This window comes from Haliaeetus albicilla, chromosome W (genome assembly GCF_947461875.1).
Source record: "Haliaeetus albicilla chromosome W, bHalAlb1.1, whole genome shotgun sequence".
NCBI lineage: Eukaryota > Metazoa > Chordata > Aves > Accipitriformes > Accipitridae > Haliaeetus > Haliaeetus albicilla.
In genome coordinates this window covers 33,890,553-33,915,034 of record NC_091515.1, presented here as the reverse complement: position 1 = coordinate 33,915,034, position 24,482 = coordinate 33,890,553, and the positions used below count along the sequence as shown (strand labels likewise).

General features: G+C 42.5%; 1 protein-coding gene across 2 annotated transcripts in view; it reads left to right on the top strand.

The window, feature by feature from the left end:
• Nucleotides 1–24,482, top strand: part of LOC138683479 (secretory carrier-associated membrane protein 1-like) — an 86,968-nt gene that overhangs the window by 21,790 nt on the left and 40,696 nt on the right. Inside the window, exons 2-4 of one of the 2 annotated variants that reach the window (XM_069775348.1) lie at nucleotides 2,083–2,160; nucleotides 23,342–23,440; nucleotides 23,714–23,825. In XM_069775348.1, the coding sequence (XP_069631449.1) occupies nucleotides 2,083–2,160; nucleotides 23,342–23,440; nucleotides 23,714–23,825 (289 nt within the window). The remainder of the gene's footprint in view (nucleotides 1–2,082; nucleotides 2,161–23,341; nucleotides 23,441–23,713; nucleotides 23,826–24,482) is intronic. The other variant, XM_069775349.1, reaches the window with a different exon arrangement.

The window sequence follows — 24,482 nt, the reverse complement described above, 5'->3', positions numbered from 1 at the left end:
ATGCACATGAATTTGATTAACATGTGCAACATATAATTTTTTATTTTTTTGAAGCAATACTTTTGTTGTCTTAAACTTTTTTTATAGTCAAAAGGTTTTTTTAATTGCCTCATTTTATTACATTTGTGACTATAGCTAGTGAAAGAACACATGTTCTCATTTGCTGTATCCTTCAGGATTTTAGAGTTGACATTCTTCCCTATTGTTTTCTCTAGCTATAAACAAGTTGACTGCAGCCATTAAGAAAATATTCCTGCACCTGTAGATTAAGCTACTGCTGTCAGGACTAAGATAATGCTGTAATAGATGCTGATTCTAAGAATCTAGATTTTATTTTTCAGTAACTGAATAGTTTTTGTATTTATTTAGGTGTAGATTCAGTCACTGTACTTTTTTTTTTTTAAATTAGACATATTTCACATTGAGGCTTTAAATTTAGTGGTCTTAAGATGAAATATAAATGTAAATGTATATAAATGTAAATACTTATCTTCATCCCAGTCTTTATCAACACTAGTTTGTTTTCTAATGTTGAACTAGACTGAAATTAAGAAAATGTGTGTGTATATATACACACAACAGTTATAAGTAAGTAAATAGTATATTTATAGCTATTTTGTATGTTTTATATTGTCCTGGTTTCAGCTGGGACAGAGTTAACTGTCTTCCTAGTAGCTGGTACAGTGCTATGGTTTGAGTTCAGTATGCAAAGAATGTTGATAACACTGATGTTTTCAGTTGTTGCTTAGTGTTTAGTCTAAAGTCAAGGATTTTTCAGCTTCTCCTGCCCAGCCAGCGAGAAAGCTGGAGGGGCACAAGAAGTTGGCACAGGACAGAGCCAGGGCACCTGACCCAAAGTGGCCAAAGGGGTATTCCATACCATGTGACGTCCCATCTAGTATAGGAACTGGGAAGTGGGGGCGGGGAATCACCGCTCGGGGACTAGCTGGGTGTTGGTTGGCGGGTGGTGAGCAATTGCACTGTGCATCATTTGTACATTCCAATCCTTTCATTATTGCTGTTGTCATTTTATTAGTGTTATCATTCTCATTATTAGTTTCTTCTTTTCTGTTCTATTAAACCGTTCTTATCTCAACCCATGAGTTTTACTTTTTTTTTCCCAATTTTCTCCCCCATCCTACTGGATGGGGGGGGAGTGAGTGAGCGGCTGCGTGGTGCTTAGTTGCACATATGAAATCTCATGCATTTGTTTTGTGTATTTATGTAAATATAAATGTAACTAACCATATCAAATAAATAGATTTCTTAATTTTCAAGAAAACCCTTCTTTCATCCATTCTTATGTTCTGAAGATGCAAAAACCCTAAATTAAGTGACAGAAACAACATACTGGAACCAGGCATCCCATGAAATATGTACAATTTTTCTTCATATGAAGTTAGTGTGGTCTATGATAGTGGGCACTTCTGATCTTCTGCAGAATCAAGCCTGCCTGTCTCTAGCACAGAGAAATGTTTCATTCCTGAAGTTGCTTTCTTGAGTGTGGTAGGTTGACCCTGGCACTGGAACATCGAGCTAAACCTTAAGCAGTCTTTTTTACTGTAAAGTTCATTGGAGGAAAAAATTACACCTTTTTCTTAATTTTGCCAGTTCAGATAGAAGCTGAACCAGAGGTGTTTATGGCATTATGGGACACTGTTTCCTCAGCTTCATTTTTCTGAAATGCTTTTCCTGTTCCTTGAAGGTGTTGGAGGTACTTCTGGGTAGGGAAAACCAAGAATTTACAGAAAACTCTTTTCTTCTGTCGTGCTCCTTGAGTGTATAGTTGTGGAGTCCAGTGGTCAGCATAGCAGGATACAGTTTTCTTCCGTTCTCTATTGAGAGCTTTTTCCCCTTATAAATTAAATTTATGACAGATGGAGTTTCTTTTAGACTGTGTTAATCTAGTTTTGTAAGAAGCTCAGGATGGAATGATGTTATTTCAGGGACAGAGAAAGAGGTGGATATTTACAGGGTTTTTTTTAGTGAAAACAAACTTTTTTAGAGTTTTATATGATATAATGATATGTGTTGACTTGTTGCTTGTATACATTTGCATACATTTACAGAACTGTTTTCTAGGATCCTTCTGTTACACAAGTGACAAAAAATATTCCTCCAGGGCTAGATGAGTACAATCCTTTCTCTGATTCAAGAACAGCAAGCACATTTATTTATTAATACTGCTGTTAATCTTTTTAGGTAAGTTTTGTGGGGTATTGTTCCCAGAGTTTGGGACTGATGTAAAACATACAAATTGGGAGATGAGAGGTGTCGTGGTTTCAGCCCAGCCGGTAACAAAGGACCACGCGGCCGCTCGCTCACTCCTCCTGCCCCCCTCCGGTGGGATAGGGGGGAAGACGGAGGAGAGAAAAAAAACAAAACTGGAACCTCGAGGGTTGAGATAAAGGCAGTTTACTGCAACAACAACAACGGTACTAATGAAAGAGTATACAAAAAGAGTGATGCACAGTGCAACTGCTCACCACCTGGAACCCGACACTCCGCCACTTCCCCCACCGAAAGTCGAGAGCACCCCCCCCCCCCCCCGGCCCGCTCCCCATATATATACTGAGCATGATGTCACATGGTATGGAATAGCTCCTTGGCTAGTTCAGGTCAGCTGCCCCGGCTATGCCCCCCACCTCCCAGGTTCCTGTAAAAAATTAACTCTATCCCAGCTGAACCCAGGACATTATCCACCCCTTATTCTATACCATCTACATCATGCCCAGATCTTACATTTTCCAATCAACCACTACCACTTTCCTTGTCTTATATATAAAGTATATGGACTTGCCCCCCCCCCCCCCCCCCATGCAAATGGTATTCCCTTAGTCGATGGGCTATCCCTCTAATGTGTCCATCGATTTTATTTAGTCCATGACTTTGGAGCTCCATCTGTTGTAACAGTTCTTCAGGATAAGAGAGATGGTGTGAGGTGTTGGGTTGTTGTATGCTGCCTCTGGAACTTGTGGCTAGTACATTTGGTGCAACTCACGCCCTTGGTCTGCAGGTCGAAGATGTTGATCTTGAGGAAATTGCTGGGTGTCAATTCAAGTTCTATCGCTGTTGTACTTGGCTCAGTTTCAAAGTCCATCCTGCAGTCATTTGGATAATTCTTACAGTAATACCCTTGATATGGCATATAGACACTATAGATACAATGACATGCATTGGCAGGTTATTTAGCAGTTAAGTATCATACAGCCCAATTCACTGGCTATTCTCTCCCAAAATCAAATCTCCCTGAGGTACACATCGAACTTCCCCATCCTTCTGCATCACCCACCAGGTGTACCCAGGTCCCTGAGCAAAAACAACCCCTTGAATGGGTTTGCCTCTGCTTGAGGGAGGACTAACCCAGACTGTCTTTCCTAACATACTCCTCATATGCACTACAGGGACTTTATCCCCTTCTACAGTATGTGGAAGTCTTGGTTGGGCGGGGCCAGCCCGATTGGCGGATCCTCTAGTATTAACTAACCAGGTGGCTTTTGTTAAATGTGTATCCCAATGTTTCAAAGTCCCACCCCCCATCGCTCTCAATGTAGTTTTCAGCAGCCCATTGTATCGTTCAATTTTTCTGGAGGCCGGTGCGTGATAAGGGATGTGATATACCCACTCAATGCCATGTTCTTTGGCCCAGGTGTCTACAAGGTTGTTTTGGAAGTGAGTCCCGTTGTCCGACTCGATTCTTTCTGGGGTGCCATGTTGCCATAAAACTTTCTCTTCAAGGCCCAGGATAGTGTTCTGGGCAGTGGCATGGGACACAGGGTATGTTTCCAGCCATCCAGTGGTTGCTTCCACCATTGTAAGCACATGGCACTTGCCTTGGCGTGTTCGTGGGAGTGTGATATAGTCAATCTGCCAGGCTTCCCCATATTTATATTTCAGCCATCGCCCTCCATGCCACAGGGACTTTAACCGCTTGGCTTGCTTAATTGCAGCACATGTTTCACATTCATGGATAACCTGTGCGATAGTGTCCATGGTCAAGCCCACCCCTCGATCACGAGCCCATCTATATGTTGCGTCTCTCCCCTGATGGCCTGAGGTATCGTGGGCCCACTGAGCCATAAATAGCTCACCCTTATGTTGCCACTCCAGGTCCACCTGAGCCACTTCAATCTTGGCGGCCTGATCTGCCTGCTGATTGTTTTGATGTTCTTCAGTGCCCCAACTCTTGGGTACACGAGCATCTACGTGACGTACTTTTACCACTAGCTTCTCTATCCGAACAGCGATATCTTGCCACAGTGTGGCAGCCCAAATGGGTTTACCTCTGCGCTGCCAGTTGCCCTTCTTCCATTGCTGTAGCCACCCCCATAGGGCATTTGCCACCATCCATGAGTCAGTATAGAGATAGAGCACTGGCCACTTTTCTCTTTCAGCAATATCTAATGCTAGCTGGATGGCTTTCACCTCTGCAAACTGACTCGATTCACCTTCTCCTTCAGCAGTTTCTGCAACTAGTCATGTAGGACTCCATACAGCAGCCTTCCACCTGCGATGTTTTCCCACAATGCGACAGGACCCATCAGTGAACAGGGCATATTGCCTCTCATTTTCTGGCAGTTTATTATACAGCGGGGCTTCTTCAGCCCGTGTCACCTCCTCCTCTGGCGACATTCCAAAATGTTTGCCTTCTGGCCAGTCCATGATCACTTCCACAATTCCTGGGTGACTGGGGTTTCCTATGTGAGCCCGTTGTGTGATCAGTGCAATCCACTTACTCCACGTGGCATCAGTCGCATGATGTGTAGAGGAAACTTTCCCTTTGAACATCCAGCCCAGCACTGGCAGTAGGGGTGCTAAGAGGAGCTGTGTCTCAGTACCAACCACTTCTGAGGCAGCTCGAACTCCTTCATATGCTGCCAATATCTCTTTTTCAGTTGGAGTATAGCGAGCCTCGGATCCTCGATATCCTCGACTCCAAAACCCCAGGGGTCGGCCTTGGGTCTCTCCAGGTGCTTTCTGCCAGAGGCTCCAGGTAGGGCCATTCTCCCCAGCTGCAGTATAGAGCACATTTTTAACATCTTGGCCTGTCCGGACTGGCCCAAGAGCTACTGCATGAACAAGCTCCTGCTTAATTTGTTCAAAGGCTTGTCATTGCTCAGGCCCCCATTTAAAATAGTTCTTCTTCCGGGTCACTTGATAGAGAGGGCTTACAATCAAACTGTAATTTGGAATATGCATTCTCCAAAAGCCCACAACACCTAAGAAAGCCTGTGTTTCCTTTTTATTAGTCGGTGAGGACATATCTGCTATTTTGTTGATCACATCCGCAGGGATCTGAGGATGCCCGTCCTGCCATTTTATTCCTAAGAACTGGATCTCCTGCACAGGTCCCTTGACCTTACTTTCTTTTATGGCAAAACCAGCCTTCAAAAGGATTTGGATTATTTTCTTCCCTTTCTCAAAAACAACTTCTGCTGTGTTGCCCCATATGATGATGTCATCAATATATTGCAGGTGCTCTGGAGCTTCACCTTTTTCTAGTACAGTCTGGATCAGTCCATGGCAAATAGTGGGGCTGTGTTTCCACCCCTGGGGCAGTCGATTCCAGGTGTACTGGACACCCCTCCAAGTGAAAGCAAACTGTGGCCTGCACTCCGCTGCCAGAGGGATTGAGAAAAATGCATTAGCAGCGTCCATTGTGGCATACCACTTGGCTTCCTTTGATTCCAGTTCATATTGAAGCTCTAACATATCTGGCACAGCAGCGCTCAGCGGTGGCGTGACTTCATTCAGCCCACGATAATCTACTGTTAGTCTCCATTCCCCGTTAGATTTCCGCACGGGCCATATGGGACTATTAAAGGGTGAGTCTTGCTGATCACTCCTTGGCTCTCCAGTCGACGAATCAGCTTATGGATGGGAATCAGGGAATCTCAGTTGGTGCGATATTGCCGCCAGTGCACCCTCATGGTAGCAATTGGCACTTGTTGTTCTTCAACCCTCAGCAACCCCACAACCGAAGGGCCTTGAAAGAGACCAGGTGTGGACACATATTTAGCTAACGGTCACAAGACCATTCCAGATGCTTTTAGAAGGCCTTGAACACAATAAACAAGAAGACAAAAAAAGAAAGATGCCAATTAGAAGAACACAGGTGCGCATTCCACAATAAAGGGAAGTTGGCACAAAGAACCTCAATTCGGCAGTTTATCTTGACCAATTAGACTGAGAAACGTTTCGCATGTTTTAGTTGGTATAACCAATTATGTCCTATGTTTATGTGCTTGTACAGAGTTAGTATAACCAATTATATCTTATGTTTATGCGCATGTACAGTGTCGATATAACCAATCATATTCTATGCTTGTGCGCGTGGACAGTGACTTTGCAGAATATGTGACTATAAGTATGTGTGTGTTTTAGCAATAAAGGGTTGTCTGTCGTCTGCTTTGAAGATTACAGGCGTCCGTCTACTTCAATCTCCTCAACCAGGCAGGGTAGACAGCTGTTTAATTCCCTTCGTCTCCAAGGCAGCTATACCAAAAGCCCATCAATACCCCTTTGGGTCCTTGAAATACCCCCTCCTGAGGTAGTCTATGTCAAGGATGCACGGGGCCTCTGGGCCAGTTGCAATGGGGTGTTTATGCCACTCATTCCCGGTTAGACTCATTTCGGCTTCCAATACGGTTAGCTCTTGGGATCCCCCTGTCACACCAGAGATACAGATGGGTTCTGCCCCTTTATAACTTGATGGCATTAGGGTACGTTGTGCACCAGTGTCTACTAGAGCCTTATATTCCTGTGGGTCTGACGTGCCAGGCCATCGAATCCACACTGTCCAGTAGACTCGGTTGTCCCTCTCCTCCACCTGGCTGGAGGCAGGGCCCCTCTAATCCTGGTTAGAATATCCGTTACTCACTTTTTGCACACGTGAATCAGAAGTTCCTTCAAGAGGATCAGAAATGAGATCAGCCCATCTACTGCGCCCGGGGGACTGCTCACGGGAAACTGGAGCAGCAGTTTTCCAAGAAGAATCTTCTTTTCTGGTTGCTTTTTCTCGCAACTCCCGTACCCGTGCATCCAAGACTGAGGTAGGTTTTCCATCCCACTTCCTCATGTCCTCTCCATGGTCACGCAGGTCAAACCACAGGTTAGCCCATCGTGTGTACTTTCTCTCTCCTCTCTCTTGGGTAGAGGAACGCTTACTCCCAATAACTGCAATGCGGGCCTGTACAGGTGAGGAGGAGGACATATCCACTTTGAATTGCTGGAACTCTCGGGACAATTCCTCTACAGCTGAGACACAGGCCCGTAGGGAGGAAGAGAGACTTCCTTCGTATTGCCGGAGTTGGACAGCCAATTCGTCCACTGTTTGTCCATAGCCTTCTTTCCAGGACATTACTGCCAATGAGTTGGCATAGGTTGGTGGTGCACTTCGTAGGAACTTCCACCACATGGGTTGTGTGCATTGGACTTCATCTGGATCTGTGGGTGACTGCCCATTTTCTGGATCATTATAAATCACCTCCAGCACGGCTAATTCCCTCAGGTACTGGATACCTCTCTCCATGGTGGTCCGCTTGCCTTGGTGACATGTAACTTCATCCCTGAAGGGGTATCTTTCCTTTACACCTAACAGAAGTCGCTTCCAGAGGCTGAGGACTTGTGTTTTTCTCCCAATTGCCTTGTCGATACCCCCTTCCCTAGACAGAGATCCCAACTGCTTGGCTTTCTTACCCTCTAATTCCACACTACTAGCCCCATTATCCCAGCATCGGAGCAGCCAGGTAACAATGTGCTCACCTGGGTGGCGGCTAAAATCTTTTCGCATGTCACGCAATTCACTCAGGGATAGAGATTGGGTAATTATTTCAGGTTCTGCCTCTTCCTCCTGTTCTCGCGATGACCCTAGTTCATCTTCATCTCTCACTAAGCGAACTGATTTCTTTGTGTGTTTCTTTTTCTGTACAGGGGCGACTGATACTGGCACAGGTTGGTTCTCTGGTTTAGTGGCAGTATCTGTCACCGGGGTAGGGTTAGCCACGGTACCTGTTGTCGTGGTAGGGGCAGCCACGGTGTTTGTTGTCAGGGTTTGGGTAGCCACGGTGCATGTTGTTGGGGTTGGGGTAGCCACGGTGCATGTTGTCCTGTTTTCCATCTTTTCCCCCTTTTCCCCCTGGGGGTGCTGCATAATATCAAGCAGGGTTTGGTAGATACCGGCCAGGGCCCAGCACAGTGTAGTGAGTTGTGTGTCTCTGGGATAGCCACAGCATTTTCCTTTCAAATATTCTACCACTTCATGAGGGTTCTGTAGTTGTTCAGGAGTGAACTTCCAAGTCACTGGAGGTGAGAAGTTCTCTAGATACCTGCCCACATCCTCCCACATGCTGTGCCACCCATGAATATCCAGCTTTGGGGCAGATCTCTGGGTGGTACTCTTAAAGAGCCTCTTTGTAGCCCTAGACAAGACCTGAAACATAGTCAGGAGACATAGCACTAACAGCACACTGGCTTGCGCATCCCAAGGATATTCAAAATTCTCGAAAGCTGTTGTAGTTAGTCGGAAGGAGAAAAGGGAGGCGAACGGACGGGGGAAGTATCTCCCCCTAACTTCCCCATGGATTGGGTGTAATTACCAATAAAATCTGACAGAAGGTACCCAAAGTCTGGAAATGATATCACTGCCTCATACAGATACCAGCTTAACCTCATGACCAGTGATGTAATCATTTCACAAGTCGACATTGCCCAGTACAGCAAAATGATAATCCCAATCACTCTCCCAGAGATGAGATACGCAACTACAGGCAATACATAGAGCATATAAGAGCTTACAAAACACCACCATGTAAACAACTGAATCAACATTGTGACTAGCATCTATTTATCTAGTATAAGAAATGCGTATGACAAATGTGTTTCAACACGCTCTGGCCCGATCTGTCATTATCTCAACCCTTCGGGCCCCACGTTGGGCGCCAAAAAGGACTGTCGTGGTTTCAGCCCAGCCGGTAACAAAGGACCACGCGGCCGCTCGCTCACTCCTCCTGCCCCCCTCCGGTGGGATAGGGGGGAAGACGGAGGAGAGAAAAAAACCCCAAAACCTGGAACCTCGAGGGTTGAGATAAAGGCAGTTTACTGCAACAACAACAACGGTACTAATGAAAGAGTATACAAAAAGAGTGATGCACAGTGCAACTGCTCACCACCCGGAACCCGACACTCCGCCACTTCCCCCACCGAAAGTCGAGAGCACCCCCCCCCCGGCCCGCTCCCCATATATATACTGAGTATGATGTCACATGGTATGGAATAGCTCCTTGGCTAGTTCAGGTCAGCTGCCCCGGCTATGCCCCCACCTCCTAGGTTCCTGTAAAAAATTAACTCTATCCCAGCTGAACCCAGGACAAGAGGCTGGAGAGCAGCCCTGCAGAAAGACATCTGGGGGTTTGGGTTGATGGCAAGTTAAATATGAGTCAACAGTGTGCCCTGGCAGCCACAAGGGCCAACTGGGTCCTGGGGTGCATCAAGCACAGCATAGCTAGCTGGTCGAGGGAGGTGATTGTCCCCCTCTACGCTGCACTAGTGCAGCCCCACCTCGAGTACTGTGTGCAGTTTTGGGCCCCTCAATATAAGAAGGACATCAAACTATTAGAGTGTGTCCAGAGGAGGGTGACCAAGATGGTGAAAGGTCTTGAGGGCAAGGCTTATGAAAAGCAGCTGAGGTCACCTGGCTTGTTCAGCTTGGAGAAGAAAAGGCTGAGGGGTGACGTCATCGTAGTCTACAACTTCTTCAAGGGGGGCAGCGGAGGGGGAGGTGCTGATCTCCTCTCTCTGGTGACCAGGGATAGGACATGTGGAAATGGAATGGAGCTGCATCAGGAGAAGTTCAGATTGGACATTAGGAAAAGGTTCTTCATTGAGAGGGTGATCGGTCAGTGGAACAAGCTCCCCAGGGAAGTGGTCACGGCACCAAGCCTGTCAAGAGTTCAAGGAGTGTCTGGATGATTCTTTTAGCCATATGGTTTAGTTTTGGGTAGTTCTGTGAGGAGCAGGGAGTTGGACTCGATGATTCTTATTGGGTCCCTTCCAACTCGAGATATTCTATGTCAAGGTCTAGCTAGAGGTAATGGAAGATGTGTAAGGATAGATAGTCCCAGAAAGTATTTGGAGGATTCAGTGGGTAGAGTGACTTAAGTGAGCTTTGACCCCTTAAGGAAAGGTGGCTCCCTGAAAGGGGGCCAAAACAGAATTGAGTTTTTTCTCTGTTCAATAAGACTTCTGGTAGTCTGTCTTTATGCTTTTCTAAATTTTACTTGCTTTAAAGTGTGTGAATGTGGCACACTTCCTCAGTGTCTTGCTTTTGATTTCTATTGCACTTATGAAAGTGTTGTTCAAAATAAGAAAAACATTGCATTTAAGTAACAGTCCACAGGCTATGAATAGTTGTGCTGTACTAAAAGGAATAATTTATGTCTGAGAAACACAGTTGTTTTTTGCCTCTTGTAAAGTTTTAATTTACCTTGTGCTTATTTTCACCTGGAGGGGGAATACAAGGAATGGGTTAGTAAATTCATACTGTAACAGCATTTCTCAGTGGTTACTTTTGATAGTGAAGATCTTGTGCAAGATCTCCAAAATGTATGGATGATCACTATCTGTCAGTATAATTTATAAACATTCAAATACCATATTTTTCAATGTAGGCTTATTTCCTATGGCAAATCTGGTAATGGTGATAGGGAATGTTGGTATTTGAGTCTTTGTAATGCAACAGTAAGGTTTCATACAGTGTTAAAACGCTAGACTGGAAGACTTTTTTTTTTTTAAGCTGGCAGCAATATTAAATAAGTCTCCAAAATTTTTTTTCTCCTGACTCACAATACCACAAATTGTATTTGATTTATTTGATTTATTTTTCTGAAGCTTGAAGAGTTTCAAAATTGCTTTGTACAGAGGATAAGTTATAAATGTCAGGTGGGTCTGTTTAAAAACAGTAGGTCATGTTTAAAAAAAAAAATCTAGAGCTACTCTGACTTTTTTATTACTTATCTACTTATTTTAACATGCAGCTCTGTGGGAAAAGGTAAACTGAAGTATATGGCTAAGGTTATCTGGCTTCTAACAGTCAGCTGTGCATATATAAAAAATTCTAATCGCTCATTACAGATGTCACTCAGAAAAATTGGGAGGATGGGGGAAATCCTGAAGTCAGTGTTCAGATCTACTGAATATGTGCTATGTTCATGCACTGTGATTCAATTAATCTATGGGATGTTACCAAGTTAATAAAAACTGTTTTGAATGAGCAGCTCTTTCTGCAGAGGAAAAAAAGGAACTTGTTCAGGCTTTCTTTTCAGTATATATTCAGCTAAGAGTGCAGTAATAATCAACTTTTAGATTATACTCCCCTTCCTCTTTCTGTATATCGTGGATGCTGAATATGTAAAGAAGTATTCCATAATTATATGCATTTGTAGGAATGTGCTTAGATACCTGAGGGACATGCTCACAATTCCATGTGCTCACCTCTTTTCCTACCAGCTTTGTGTGCAAGAGAAGGGCATACTATGTGTTTACAAATGTATGCAACAGGAGTAAGGGAAGATAAAGTGAAATTGAATGCCTTTAAAGATTGGATGGACAGAGGTAGAAAGCAAGGTCTGTGAATATTAGACTTGGAGGGTTACAATGCCCATCATGGTAGGGATAGAAATTACTCTGTATTTTGTGTGCTGCTCAGAGCAGAAACATCCAGATAGTTTCCAGGGGCTTGGATTTGCTGCTGTTCTTTGTTCTACCTTTGTCAGGAAGCTGAGCCATCTTGAACAGTTTTGTGTAGGTAATCCCGCTTCTAACATTTGAAAACCATAATGGCACCAGCGAGCAGAAAGGATATATGCTAGTGGTAGCAAAATATGTCCTGGAGTTTTGTGCTCTTCAGTTTGAAAATCACTGGCCTGTAAGACTTTAAATGATGTTTGTGTTTCACTACAAGTAACAGTGTGTAGTTGTAGTTTTTAAGGAAGCTGAGAATGGTATGTTTCAAGTACAAATCAAAATTTTTCCTGTTTATACATCTTAGCTAATGCTAAGATGCTATCTTACAGTCTATAGTATTAACACAGCATTAACCTTCTTCCCCCCTTTCCTCCAAATTCAAGTTAATAAAACATTCTGGACTGCACAAATATTTCTCCATTGCAAGTCCAGGCAGGGATATGTTTCTTCTGTGCAAAAGTGACTTCAAACTCTGAATACTGACATTGATTATCTTAGCTCAGTTGTGTTCTCCCTTTGCCAAGGGAGATGCTGCCTATCAATTCTTTCTTGGTTATCTGGATAGGACAGAAAAAAAAGTAAATTGTATTTTATCCCCCCCCCCAATATTTCTAATTTTTTTTTTTTTTTTTTTTTAGTATTTCAGTGCATTCACCTTTTCTCTGTCAACTTACATCCTTCACATCTGCAGTGGGAAATTTGGTAGGAAAATAACATGTAAGACATAATGAGGAAAATGAACGGGCATAGGAGACTTTAGGTCTCAAGTGTCACCACCTTGATATCTAACGTGAGAAATCATGAGTCTTTCTCTTTTGGCTTCTTATCAAATTTCAAAGCTTGTCTTATTTTTGATTGTTAAACCAAAGTTTTCAGTGAATGGTATAAATGTCAGACTAAATATTGTTGCCTGCATCTTCAGTGGTTTTGTCTTCAGCTCTAACAGTTGCCATGGAGAGGACTTTCTGTCTTTTTTTCATGTTTCTGAAAACAACAAGGAACAGATAAAATTAGACAATTAGTATTTCTGCTTCATCATTTAATGAAACTACTGTTAAAGAAGGCTTTTAAACTCTTCCAGCTTCTACAAGTATTGCTAATGCAGGTTGAACTCCTCTGAGCACTGTGTGTATATATGTATAATATGTATAGACACAATAATGCATCTAGCATGCACTTTCAAACTGATACATTAAAATTTTGAAAAAAATTCATTACTAGAGGTGGGTTTTTTTGTTGTTGTTGTTGATTTTAAGAGGCATATTTCAATGGATTTTTTTTTTTTCGGTAAATTCCTGGACAGCTCCTCTCCTGTCTTGCATCCACACACAGTGAAGTGTTTAAAGGAAATCAGATTGACCAGCTACACCTGGCTTCTTTTGGGAGTCTTCCCCCCCACTCCTGGTGAATAAACTACTTCACCCACATGGGAAAATCTATTCAAGAGAGAACTTCTTTTGAGCATTTATCTCCAGCCAACCTCTTCTTCAGGAGAGGTCATACGAATTTTTTTTTTTTTCCTCCTAGTGCAGCTGTGACAGCAAGGCATGAAATAAAAAGATCTATCCCAGAAGTACCATTTGGGGTAGGGGCAAAAAGGGGTGCTGTAGAGAGAGGTTGGCTGAATTCCAGGATATAAGTATCTTATTGTAATCTGTCAGTGAGGGTCAAAGGCCGTGGATCTGTGAAGTAAAGTCTCTCTAAAAACAGTCAGCTTGGTTCCCCTGGCCAAATGTGTGTGGTATATCATGATATGATATTATTCAGTGACGGCTGGAGGTTATTGCAGTCCTCACAATACAAGTCTGAGTAATTAGTGTTAGAGTTGCACCCTTAAAAAGACAGAATTGCCAACCATCTGTCTTGCTGCGAATGTCTTGTCAATCCTATCTAGGCTGTAAGTCAGTCAGGTATCTCTCTTCCATACCCAAATTCCTAAGCCACCAATAGCACTTGGACAGGCAACCAAATGCCCCATGGACAGACAGGTATAACAAAATAAGTGCCAAGCCATAGGTTGCAAGGGACCTCTGGAGGTAATCTTTTTCAGGCCTATTCAAAGTTGGTCACTAAGTCACATTGCTCAGCATCTTGTCCTGGTGAGTTTTGAATATATCCAGGGATGGAGATCCTGTGACCTCACTGGGCGACCTGTCCCAGTGTTTGGCAGTTCTTGCAGTGAAGTTTTTTCCCCCTAATATCTAATTAGTTTGGTGTGTTCCAACAAGTAACATGCTGTGTAATAAAAGCAGCAGCATCTTTTCTCAACAATCCCATGTGTATGCTGATCAGTAAGGGAGTCAAAATGTATGTTTCATTTCTTATACATAGTAAATTATGTATTAATTAGGGCAGAATCTTACAGCATTAGCCTGATACGTGGATAAGCCAGACTTTGCTTCAGTAAGTATGATATTAGGAAATGAAAGAATTCTTACAGGGTAACTGTGACATTCTTCTCAGGTAAGAAACACCAATCAAGTCTTGTTTTAAAATTTTCTTTATGCCTGATGTGGGGCCAAGTCTTCTAGGTTCCAGAAGGTTGGATTGAACTGTTAAATTTGAGAGGGGAAGGAAGGGCTGCTGCCCTGAAGCCATCTGAGAAGCCTATGTCTACCCATCTACTTCTGAGACAAAAGAAGGCACAGTAGTTTTTGGGATGCTCTCGTATGAACTGCATAAGATGTTCATCAAGGTTAAAGGAGTTACCTGGCAAATGCCAGATTCACTGGTTTCTTTCAAAGCTGCCTCAGCAATTTTTATTCCTAGAAATCCTATGTCAATAAAAATCAAAATAAGAGACGCAAAAGTATACTGAACAATGAGAATTCCTGTTCTGCTTATTTAATAGTTATGGATCTCAGTGTCTTTATCAAATGTCCATTACTTCTCAAAACTAGTTTCTGCAGTTACCTAGTTTGACATCTTCAGGATTTTGATAGTTATTGACCAAGTGTGTCTCTCCCACTTGCATCTTTTGTGCTGATAAAACATTTGAGGTGACCTTAGAAAGTGTATGTTTGCTTTTGGTTCTAAATAGCAAATCAATTGCTCCTATAACTAGCTCTAATCTGACCACTTGGTAATAGTATTTCCTCAGTAAGATTTACATTTACACTTACTATATACAATTTTTGTCTGTATTAAATTGATGTTCCTTGCCAACCTTTTTAAAACCTAAATCTGAGCTATTGCTTTCCAGAATGGCTTAAAAATGTCTCCAAGTTTAGACTTCTTGAATCTTGTACAATAACACTTATGCCATTTCAGACATTTTTTCAATACAACATCTTGCAAATACTTCTCCATTTCAGACTGTAAAGAACCTGCTGTATGCTAGCGAACATACCAATAAGGATTTTTATTGGAATTGTTTTGGAGCTTTTTTATGAAGTTTAGCTTAATTCTGAATTGAGCTAACTTCAGAGATGGCAATTAGAGCAAACCTGTGCTTACTGTATATTTGAAAATTGAGACACTTGTGCAAATAAACTTGTGGAATTTTTGCTTCGTATTACCTTTTTAATTGTACAAAGAACCATCTGCCTTACTGTTTGTCTACTAGCCAATAAATTATTATTTCTTTGACTTTCGAGTATGTTTTAATTGCATGTATAAAGCAACATTTGTTTTGAGTAACCTGTTTGCATTAAGGCTTAGCATAACCTCTATTCTCCCTGGTTCTTGTTTATTTGCCTTGTATGCATTTTTACTGAACTTCTGGTTTTTTTCCAGTGATTGCTGAATATTGGGAAATATATTTATAGGGCAAAATAAATTATTTGTGGCTTTATGAAGAAATGGTTATTTGTGATAACATTTTGTCAGGAAGTTGTTGGTTTTTTTCCTGTACCCTTTCCTTACTACCTATATCAGTCCAATAATAATCAATCTTGTGTGTTAGCTGGACTCTCTTTAAGTTCATGCAGTTCTTCAGATCTGCTGTACAATGCTAAAGCTTGAAGATGTACCTTCTTTGATTTCTCTTCAGTACTTCTTGCTTCTAGGAAAATCCCAAACTGTACTGCTATAGTTTTTTTTGGGTTTTGGTTGTTTTTTTTTTTAATGATTTTCCAAGGCAGCTGGATACTTCTATTTGTTTCATGTTAAGCAGCTGTGGAGGGTTTTCTTCACTGCTGCTCAGCTTTGATTAGGGTTATAAAAATGAGTACTTCAGTTTGGTAGGAAGAGTTAGTGCAATCTGCATTTAAAATGGTTGTGTACTATAATGTTTTCTTCATTAGGTTCTTGATCTGTAAGAATCATAGAATGGTTTGGGTTGGAAGGGACCTTTAAAGGTCATCTAGTCCACCCCCCCTGCAATGAGCAGGGACATCTTCAACTAGATCAGGTTGCTCAGAGCCCTGTCCAACTTGGCCTTGAATGTTTCCAGGGATGGGGCATCTACCACCTCTCTGGGCAACCTCTTCCAGTGTCTCACCACCCTCATAAAAAAATTTCTTAGAAGATGGTTTATAATACCTGTGCCTGTTGTGCACTGAATTATGGTCTTTAAATAATAACCTGGAAAAATAAGCACATCAAAGCAATATTGAACTTCCACCATTAGAGGTAGATTTGAGCACTGACACTTTGTTCCCCTATGTACACATTATGAAGCTAAGATTTCATTCTTTATATGTATCAACCCAGCAGAAATTCTGGAGTGATACCCAGCAAAAAATAACAACAGATGTTGAGGCAGATACATGATTGTTCTTATCCTTTCCTTACTACCTCTGACTCTCTTACAAGCTCTTCTCTACTTTTTCTTTCTTTGTGCACTAATTCCAGCAAGTGATTCTAAATAACACAGAAGTGATATTAAATATACAATAACTTAAACTAATGGTGTAGACATACCTACTGTAGCTCAAAAATAGCTATTGTAGATGTACCATAAGAGACTAACTGTGCTGGCTTTTTGCTGCTTTTGATTTAAACAGTGTCAAGTGTGCTACTGGGGTAAGACAGCCTTTAGAAAAGTGGAAACTATTTTCAAAGAAAACTTAAAAGCTTAAGCTCTGGCAAGCTAAGTGTGAAACTAAGGCAAGCTCAAAGCTCTGAGGAAAAACTTGTACAACAATTTGGGAAACTTTCTTTCCCAGAAGTGGGAAGCTTCCACCATCTTTAAGGTTGTAAGAGTACTAATAGAAGATAATGATGTAGGAAAAAGCCAAATTGTTTCTTTAAAAGGGAAGTATCTTAAACTTGAATTCTTAATAGAATAGGCTTTAGAGAAGCAATAACTTGCTGGAAACAGGTAGTATTCAGCTGAGCGTTAAGAAAATTAAGATGGAAAATTGCTAAAGCATGAACTAGAATGTACCTCAGCTGGCCTTATAGCAGAGGAAGAAAAAGTAAGGGCTGTCACACTCGCTATAGAAAAAGCTCTTAAAAGGATTTGAGAAATTAAAGAGGCCAGAAGGTACAAGTTCTTTACTGGGTAAGTAGAAGGGGACAGTGGGGAAGTCTACTAATCATAAATGTTGGTTGGTTGGGTTTTTTGTTTGTTTGTTTGTTTGTTTTGGGGTGGTTGGTTTGTTTGTTTTTAGTAGAACTCTACACATACAGGGGCTTTAACCTTCAAACAGACGTGGAAGTTGCCTTGACTGCTGAGTCATTCCTGCACTAAGTAATGGACTGCAGTGCACAGATCTGACAACATGAGACTCAGGGCAACTGCTTCTTTGCACTGCAGTGCTTGAAGAAATAAGCCTGGAGTGTCCTCCTTCATGTTACTATAGCAATATGGCTGTATGGTTTTTGAGGGGCTGAGGCCTGAAGGAAGATCATAATCCCAGTCATATTATTACAGAGTATCCGAAGGGCCAATTAATACCTAATCACATACTATCCTTGAAAAAGTCACAATAGCCTTTTGGTTGCAAACCTCTGTGATGGTCACGACTATCCAAATATTCAAGTCAGTCATGCTGGTTACTGTAAGGATATGTGGAATGTGAGAGCATCTGTTTCATTAAGGTTATAGACCTTTTCAGTTTAAAGGGAGTAATAAGTAATAAGGAAAGTGATAAACAAAACCAGACAGAAACACAAACCAGATAGATAACTGATAACAGAGATATAAAGTAAGAATAAAACTCTTCAGCCACTAATTGATGGGCCATTAAGAAACAGCAGGTGTAGCTTTGAAGAGTTTCAACCTGGACTTTGTAACTGATAAGGAAGATGAAAGGAGATAAATGTGAATATTATGGATAGTTGAGGGGAACCTGTGGGACTATGCAAAACTTATTAAGGAATATTTAGGGGAATAGTCAAAGGTGTGGAGCAGTTGGGGACTGGGGAGGAACAAGGAGGAGATTAGTGAAGAAAATGGATAAAAGGGGCTGGTTGCATGTAAGTTGCTACCAGTCAGTACGCTTGTCTGACAGAGCTATGCATCTAATCACTGCAGTTATTGTTAAATCCTTTCTTAACTATATTTCTGTGAAATTTTACTTTATACCATCTGTGAGTGCTACGAGGTCTAGGTGCCAGCAACCTGAGATACTAGAGTGAACGAATTAGGTGCCAGCAATCCAGTCAGACCCCAGTTAGTAGTCGTCTGTATGTCTGCGGTGTCAACAACTGAGCATCTTGGTGTCAGCAGCTAGAGGGACCACAGGTTGTAGGGCCTATGTGTTTGGGGTGCCAGCAACTGGAGGGACCAGTGTATATATGTATAATTCATTAGCAAACTTCAAGCTGGATTAGCTGGCAAATAGGAGGAAAACCTGTCTCTGGGAAGACTCAAAGTCTGAGCCAAAAGTGAGTAAGGGAGTTCAGGGTCTGGGCCTAGATATATGGCAAGCTGAGAGCCAGCGTTGGTGTTTGAGGGAGCTGCGAGGGTGGGGAATGCTTGCGAGACTAGTGTTTGAGTGTATGAATCTGCTAGTGAACATCAAGCTGGGCTAACTGGCAAACAGGAGGAAACCCATATACCAGGTAAGAGGGCCCCAGATCTAGACAGGTATATCAGGCAAGCTGAGGTCCCATGCTCATATCTTGAGCAGTTGTTGGTGTGCTTGTAAATCTGGAGAGTGAGGCATGTATTTTTCAATAGTGAACTTCAGTGCTGATCAGCTGGAGAGGAGAAATGGGACATGCCTGTGTACCTATACTTTATGTAGTTCTGATAATGTTATGTGGGGGTGTTGTTAAAGGCAGTGCCCTGCCTGTGGCAGCTTGTGTAGCTGGCTAGTATCCTTGGTACGTGCGGTTGTGTCTGTATTTGTGTGCATCTCTGGGATATGCACTCAACCTTGCTACTAGCCGAACCTGGAAACAGGAAAGCAGCAGCTGTATCCATCAGCCTGGGATGGAGAGCCCTCGGAGGGTCTGAAGGTGTGCTGGACTAGGCTCCAGTAGTTGGAAAGGAGGAGTCCCCAGGTCTCAGAGTCTGCTGGAAGAGGTAGCTTTTATAACATCTCTTAACAGCTTTTGTCCCCCAGCCCCTCTTGACTTTCTTAGGATTCTGGGATGCACAGCCCCTGCTATAAATCACTGTTTTAGTCTCTCTCATTCTAGGGAGCACAGGCTCTTACCTAGCATCATGTGCATAGTGGATAGCAATTCTAACACTGTATAGGTGGCCAGCTAGCATATACTGGAACCTAAGCAATGCAGAAATCTGAATCCAAAGAATCTTGTACATAATTAGTTCCTTATATTAATGTCATCTATCATATATGCTGTTGGCTAGCATCTTTGATTATGTATCTCTAATGAGCTTTCTGATCAGTTCCTTTATTCATAAGCATATATACATGTTCCAGTCATTAGCAGCACTGCAGGCTGTTTGGACAAAGTGTCTTTCAAGGATAAGTATCTTTGAATTCATTGTTTAAATCTTTTCTAGTCTGCCAGTCCACCTTTAAACACTATTACAGGTGTCTGAAGGGCTACTGGAGTCCTTACTGGAGACTGTGGGCAGTCTTGCTCATTAGTCTAGCAGGCAGCTGCTTAGCAGTTATGCTTTCAAAGCTATTGTTATTTTAACCAAAGAACTACAATAATCAGGCTTTTGGGGGGTTTTTGTGGCATTGCTCTGGCCTATAATGCATAGAGTTTTTGTTCAATAGCTATTTGTTACTCTGGTGCAGGGTTTGTATCTTGTTTGAAGCAGATGATAAGACTTGATAGTTGCCTAGTTTTTGTAGGAGTTCTCATACAAGAGACCTTTGTCCTTATCACAGAATGCTCTGACATAAGGAATAGCAGTACTAACCATCTTTAACCAACTTTGGCCGTCTTCATCCTAGAACACTGAGTAATCTTTCTTATGATGAAAAGCTTAAATCACTGAGTATTTCTGAGAAATGAGACTTCTCTGATATCTCAGTATTCTGTTAGGAGCTGATGTATAAGGTAGAAAGATAATTTTGAAATGCTGGAATCAGCTGATGTTTCTGAGATATACTGCAATATTACATACAGAGGTGGAGTTTACTCAGGCATGATGTTTTCTCCTCAGTGTACTGCATTTGTGCATTTCAGAAGATGGTTGGTGTATTGGGTTTCCATGGCAAGGTTTTGGTAGCCAGGGGGGCTATAGGGGTGGCTTCTGTGAGAAGTTGCTAGAAGCTTCCCCTATGTCCAATAGAGCCAATGCCAGCTGGCTCCAAGATGGACCCACCGCTGGCTCCAAGATGGACCCACCACTGGCCAAGGCTGAGCCAATCAGCAACAGTGGTAGCGCCTCTGTAATAACATATTTAAGAAGGGGAAAAAACCGCTGCGCAACAGCAGCCAGAAGAGAGGAGTGAGAATATGTGAGAGAAACAACCCTGCAGACACCAAGGTCAGTGAAGAAGGAGGGGGAGGAGGTGCTCCAGGCACTGGAGCAGAGATTCCCCTGCAGCCCGTGGTGAAGACCATGGTGAGGCAGGCTGTCCCCCTGCAGCCCACGGAGGTCCATGGTGGAGGACCCCGTGCTGGAGAAGGTGGGTGCCCGAAGGAGGCTGTGACCCTGTGGGAAGCCCGCGCTGGAGCAGGCTCCTGGCAGGACTTGTGACCCCACGGGGGACCCACACTGGAGCAGTCTGTTTCTGAAGGACTGCACCCCATGGAAGGGACCCATGATGGAGCAGTTCGTGAAGAACTGCAGCCCATGGGAAGGACTCATGTTGGAGAAGTTATTGGAGGACTGTGTCCTGTGGGAGGGACCCCATGCTGGAGCAAGGGAAGAGTGTGAGGAGTCCTGCCCCTGAGGAGGAAGGAGTGGCAGAGACATGTGATGAACTGACTGCAACCCCCATTCCCAATCCCCCTGTGCTGCTCGGGGGGAGGAGGTAGGGAAAATCGGGAGTGAAGCTGTGCCTGGGAAGAAGGGAGGGGTGGGGGGAAGGTGTTTTAAGATTTGGTTTTATTTCTCATTATCCTTTTCTGATTGGATTGGCAATAAATTAAATTAATTTCCCCGAATTGAGTTGGTTTTTGCCTGTGATGGTAATTGCTGAGTGATATCTCCCTGTCCTTATCTCAACCCATGAGCTTTTTGTTATATTTTTCTCTCCCCTGTCCAGTTGAGGAAGGGGAGTGATAGAGCTTGGTGGGCACCTGGCATCCAGCCAGGGTCAACCCACCACAGTTGGAAAAGATACAGATACGCTGGACCAAGTCATAATTTGCCAAGTTAGTATTATTCAGTTGATTCCTGCTTTTTTTTAAGGTGCTTTTGTATTTAAAACATCACACTTCTCATCATATTTTTGTTCGTGATTTCAGTCTTATTAAGAACAAGTGGTTCTCTGTCTTAAAAGATCACAGAATGGGGAAGTCTTTCATGTTGCAAGCTCTACACAAAGATAGATGTGAATTGTAGTTTTATCCCAAGCATATTTAAGAATAAAATACCATCATAGTAGGGCTATACTGATCTGCTTTGGTAAAGTTCAGTCAATAACTTTAATCTAGGCTTGGTTTAATTTCCTTGGTTTGATAGGTACTGGTTAACATTGTGTATGATGGAGAGATGTTGAGAAAGTCAGAGGTGATGACAAACAGGAATCAATGGGAGAGGATTTTAAAAAGAGAAACAAAACCACAAAATTGACAAAACCTGAGCTGCTAAAAGCTTCTTGTATGTTGTGTTCTTATAGGTAATGACCAAGTGACCGAATTGGTAGTGGTACTTGAAACTAGATACTACAGTACATACTGGTGGAATAGTTAAGCAATAGATTGTAGAACCTCAATTGGAAAATTTAGTATGGTACGTTGCTTCTCTAGTTAACCAGGTGATATAAGACTTTGTTAAGTAGAAAGCTGTGGAAGACATTACTAAGAAACGACATCATGTTTGAGAATATGAATAGATCACTGTTAAATCCTGCAATTCTCTTAAACAATAACTGTCCTTATTCATATTCATGTCTGAACAAAATTAAAATTCTATTTACTTTTCGTTTGGGTTTGTGTGGCAGGGTTTTGGTAGTGGAGGCGGGGGCTACAGGGGTGGCTCCTGTGAGAAGCTGCTGGAAGCTTCCCCAGCTCCAAGTCGGACCCACCTCTGGCCAAGGCCGACCCAATCAGCGACGGTGGTTATGCCTCTGTGATAACATATTTAAGAAGGGGAACCTGCAGCTGGGGAGGAGATTGGAATGTGAGAGAAACACCTATGCAGATACCAAGGTCAGTGAAGAAGGAGGGGGAGGAGGTGATGCCCCTGCAGCCAGTGGTGAGACAGCAGGCTGTCCCCCTGCAGCCCATGGAGGTGAATGGTGGAGCATATGCCCACCTGCAGCCCATGGAGGAGCCCACACCGGAGCAGTCGGATGCCCCCAAAGATGGCCGTGACTACATGATAAAGCCTGTGCTGGAGCAGCCTGTGCCTGAAGATCTGTGGCCCATGGAAAGGACCCATGCCAGAGGAGTTCGTGAAGGACTGTCTCCCATGGGAGGGACCCCACAGTGGAGCAGGGGAAGAGTGAGGAGTCCTCCCCCTGAGGTGGAAGGAGCAGCAGAGACAATGTGTGACAACTGACTGCAACCCCCATTACCTGTCCCCCTGTGCTGCCAGGGGGAGGAGGTAGAGAAAACCAGGAGTGGAGTTGAGCCGGGAAGGGTGGGGGGAAGGTGTTTTAAGATTTGGTTTTACTTCTCATTGTCCTTGTTTTGATTTGATTGGCAGTAAATTAAATTGATTTTGTTTTTTTCCCCAAGTTGAGCCTGTCTTTTGCCCATGACCATAAGTGGTGAGTGATCCCTCCCTGTCCTTGTCTCGACCCACGAGCCTTTCTTTATATTTTCTCCTCATCCCACTGTGGCTGGGGGGGAGGAGTGAGCAAGCAGCTTCATGGTGCTTTGTTACCGGCTGGTCTTAAACCATGACAACTTTCTGCTGTTCCATAAAATTTCATGTGTGTTTATGGCAAGTAGTGTAGTATAAAAAGAAATAAGCAGGATGCTGCACCACAGAATATAGTTATCTTCTTTTTCCTAAAGGTTATAAATATTGCAGGCATCATATCAGATTTTCAGTTTAGCATTAGCACTTCCTTTAAAACAACTGGATTAGTTCTTACAGAGTTAATGAAAAGATGTTTATTCAAATAGGAGACTGTTTCCCTATAATCGTCTCTTGTTTTCTTAGCCTCCTCCAGGAAATGTGAAAATGCCTAATGTACCCAGTACCCAGCCAGCAATGATGGAACCAGCAGAAGAACCACCTGCTTACACACAAATTGCAAAGGTTTGTCTATAACTTTCAGGCTCTAGGTTCCTTTCAATTATAATCATATAAATACACTTCTGGAATAGTGTCTTTTATAAATAAGTGTTGCTTTCCTGATGATTTATGAAAATTAATACTGCCTTTAAGTAATCAGTTACTGTATGAATTCATGTAATATTAGGTCAGTCTTCATCCATAACTGGAGATTCTTAATTATGGAAAATAGACTTGGAATATTTATTTTGTGTTTGTATTTTTTTATCAATATTTAACGATGCTTGTTTTGTTCAGGAGCATGCCTTGGCCCAGGCAGAACTGCTAAAGTGTCAAGAAGAACTGGAAAGAAAAGCAGCTGAACTAGATCGCAGAGAAAGGGAAATGCAGAGTCTCAATCAGCCGGGGGGTATGCATGAAAAAATTACTTTTTTAAATTGCAGAAATTTCACTTTTTTCTTAGAAACTGTTTTAGTTTTACAGTGACATTGTGAAACAGTTCAAAGAGGGGGTTTTATAATCTCTTCAGGAAAAGAAAATTTATCTCCTTTGGGACAGTGCATACAGTGAATAAAAACTGGCCTGGCCTGTGCAAATTTTCACGGCAAAAATTTTAAATGTGGCCTATGTTACTCTCTGCTATCAGCTATTTTTATTCTAGGTTAATATCCAAGTAATACTACTGAATAGTTATGGATCAGTTTGAGAAGAAGTAAAAGTAACTTCATAAGTAACATCTCTGATTTCTCTTCTGTCAGTATTTATAGCTGTAGGAGAACTTTTCTGTTTTGAAACATTTTATCTTTTGCTGTGTTACAGACACAATATTCTATGCAAATAGCAGAAAGATTTATTCTATTATTAATCTTCTATTAATTTTTCATATGACACTTTGGAACCCATAGTCAAGATCCGTATCTCATTTTGCCACAAACTGTAAGTGTGCTGTGTGAAACCATCAGTTTTTGTACTGCAATTTCACAAATGAGAAGATTTATATCCTCTTAACTGAAGATACTTTGCTAGAAGTAGATCTATGGGAATATTCCTTTTCCAAAGGAAAAAC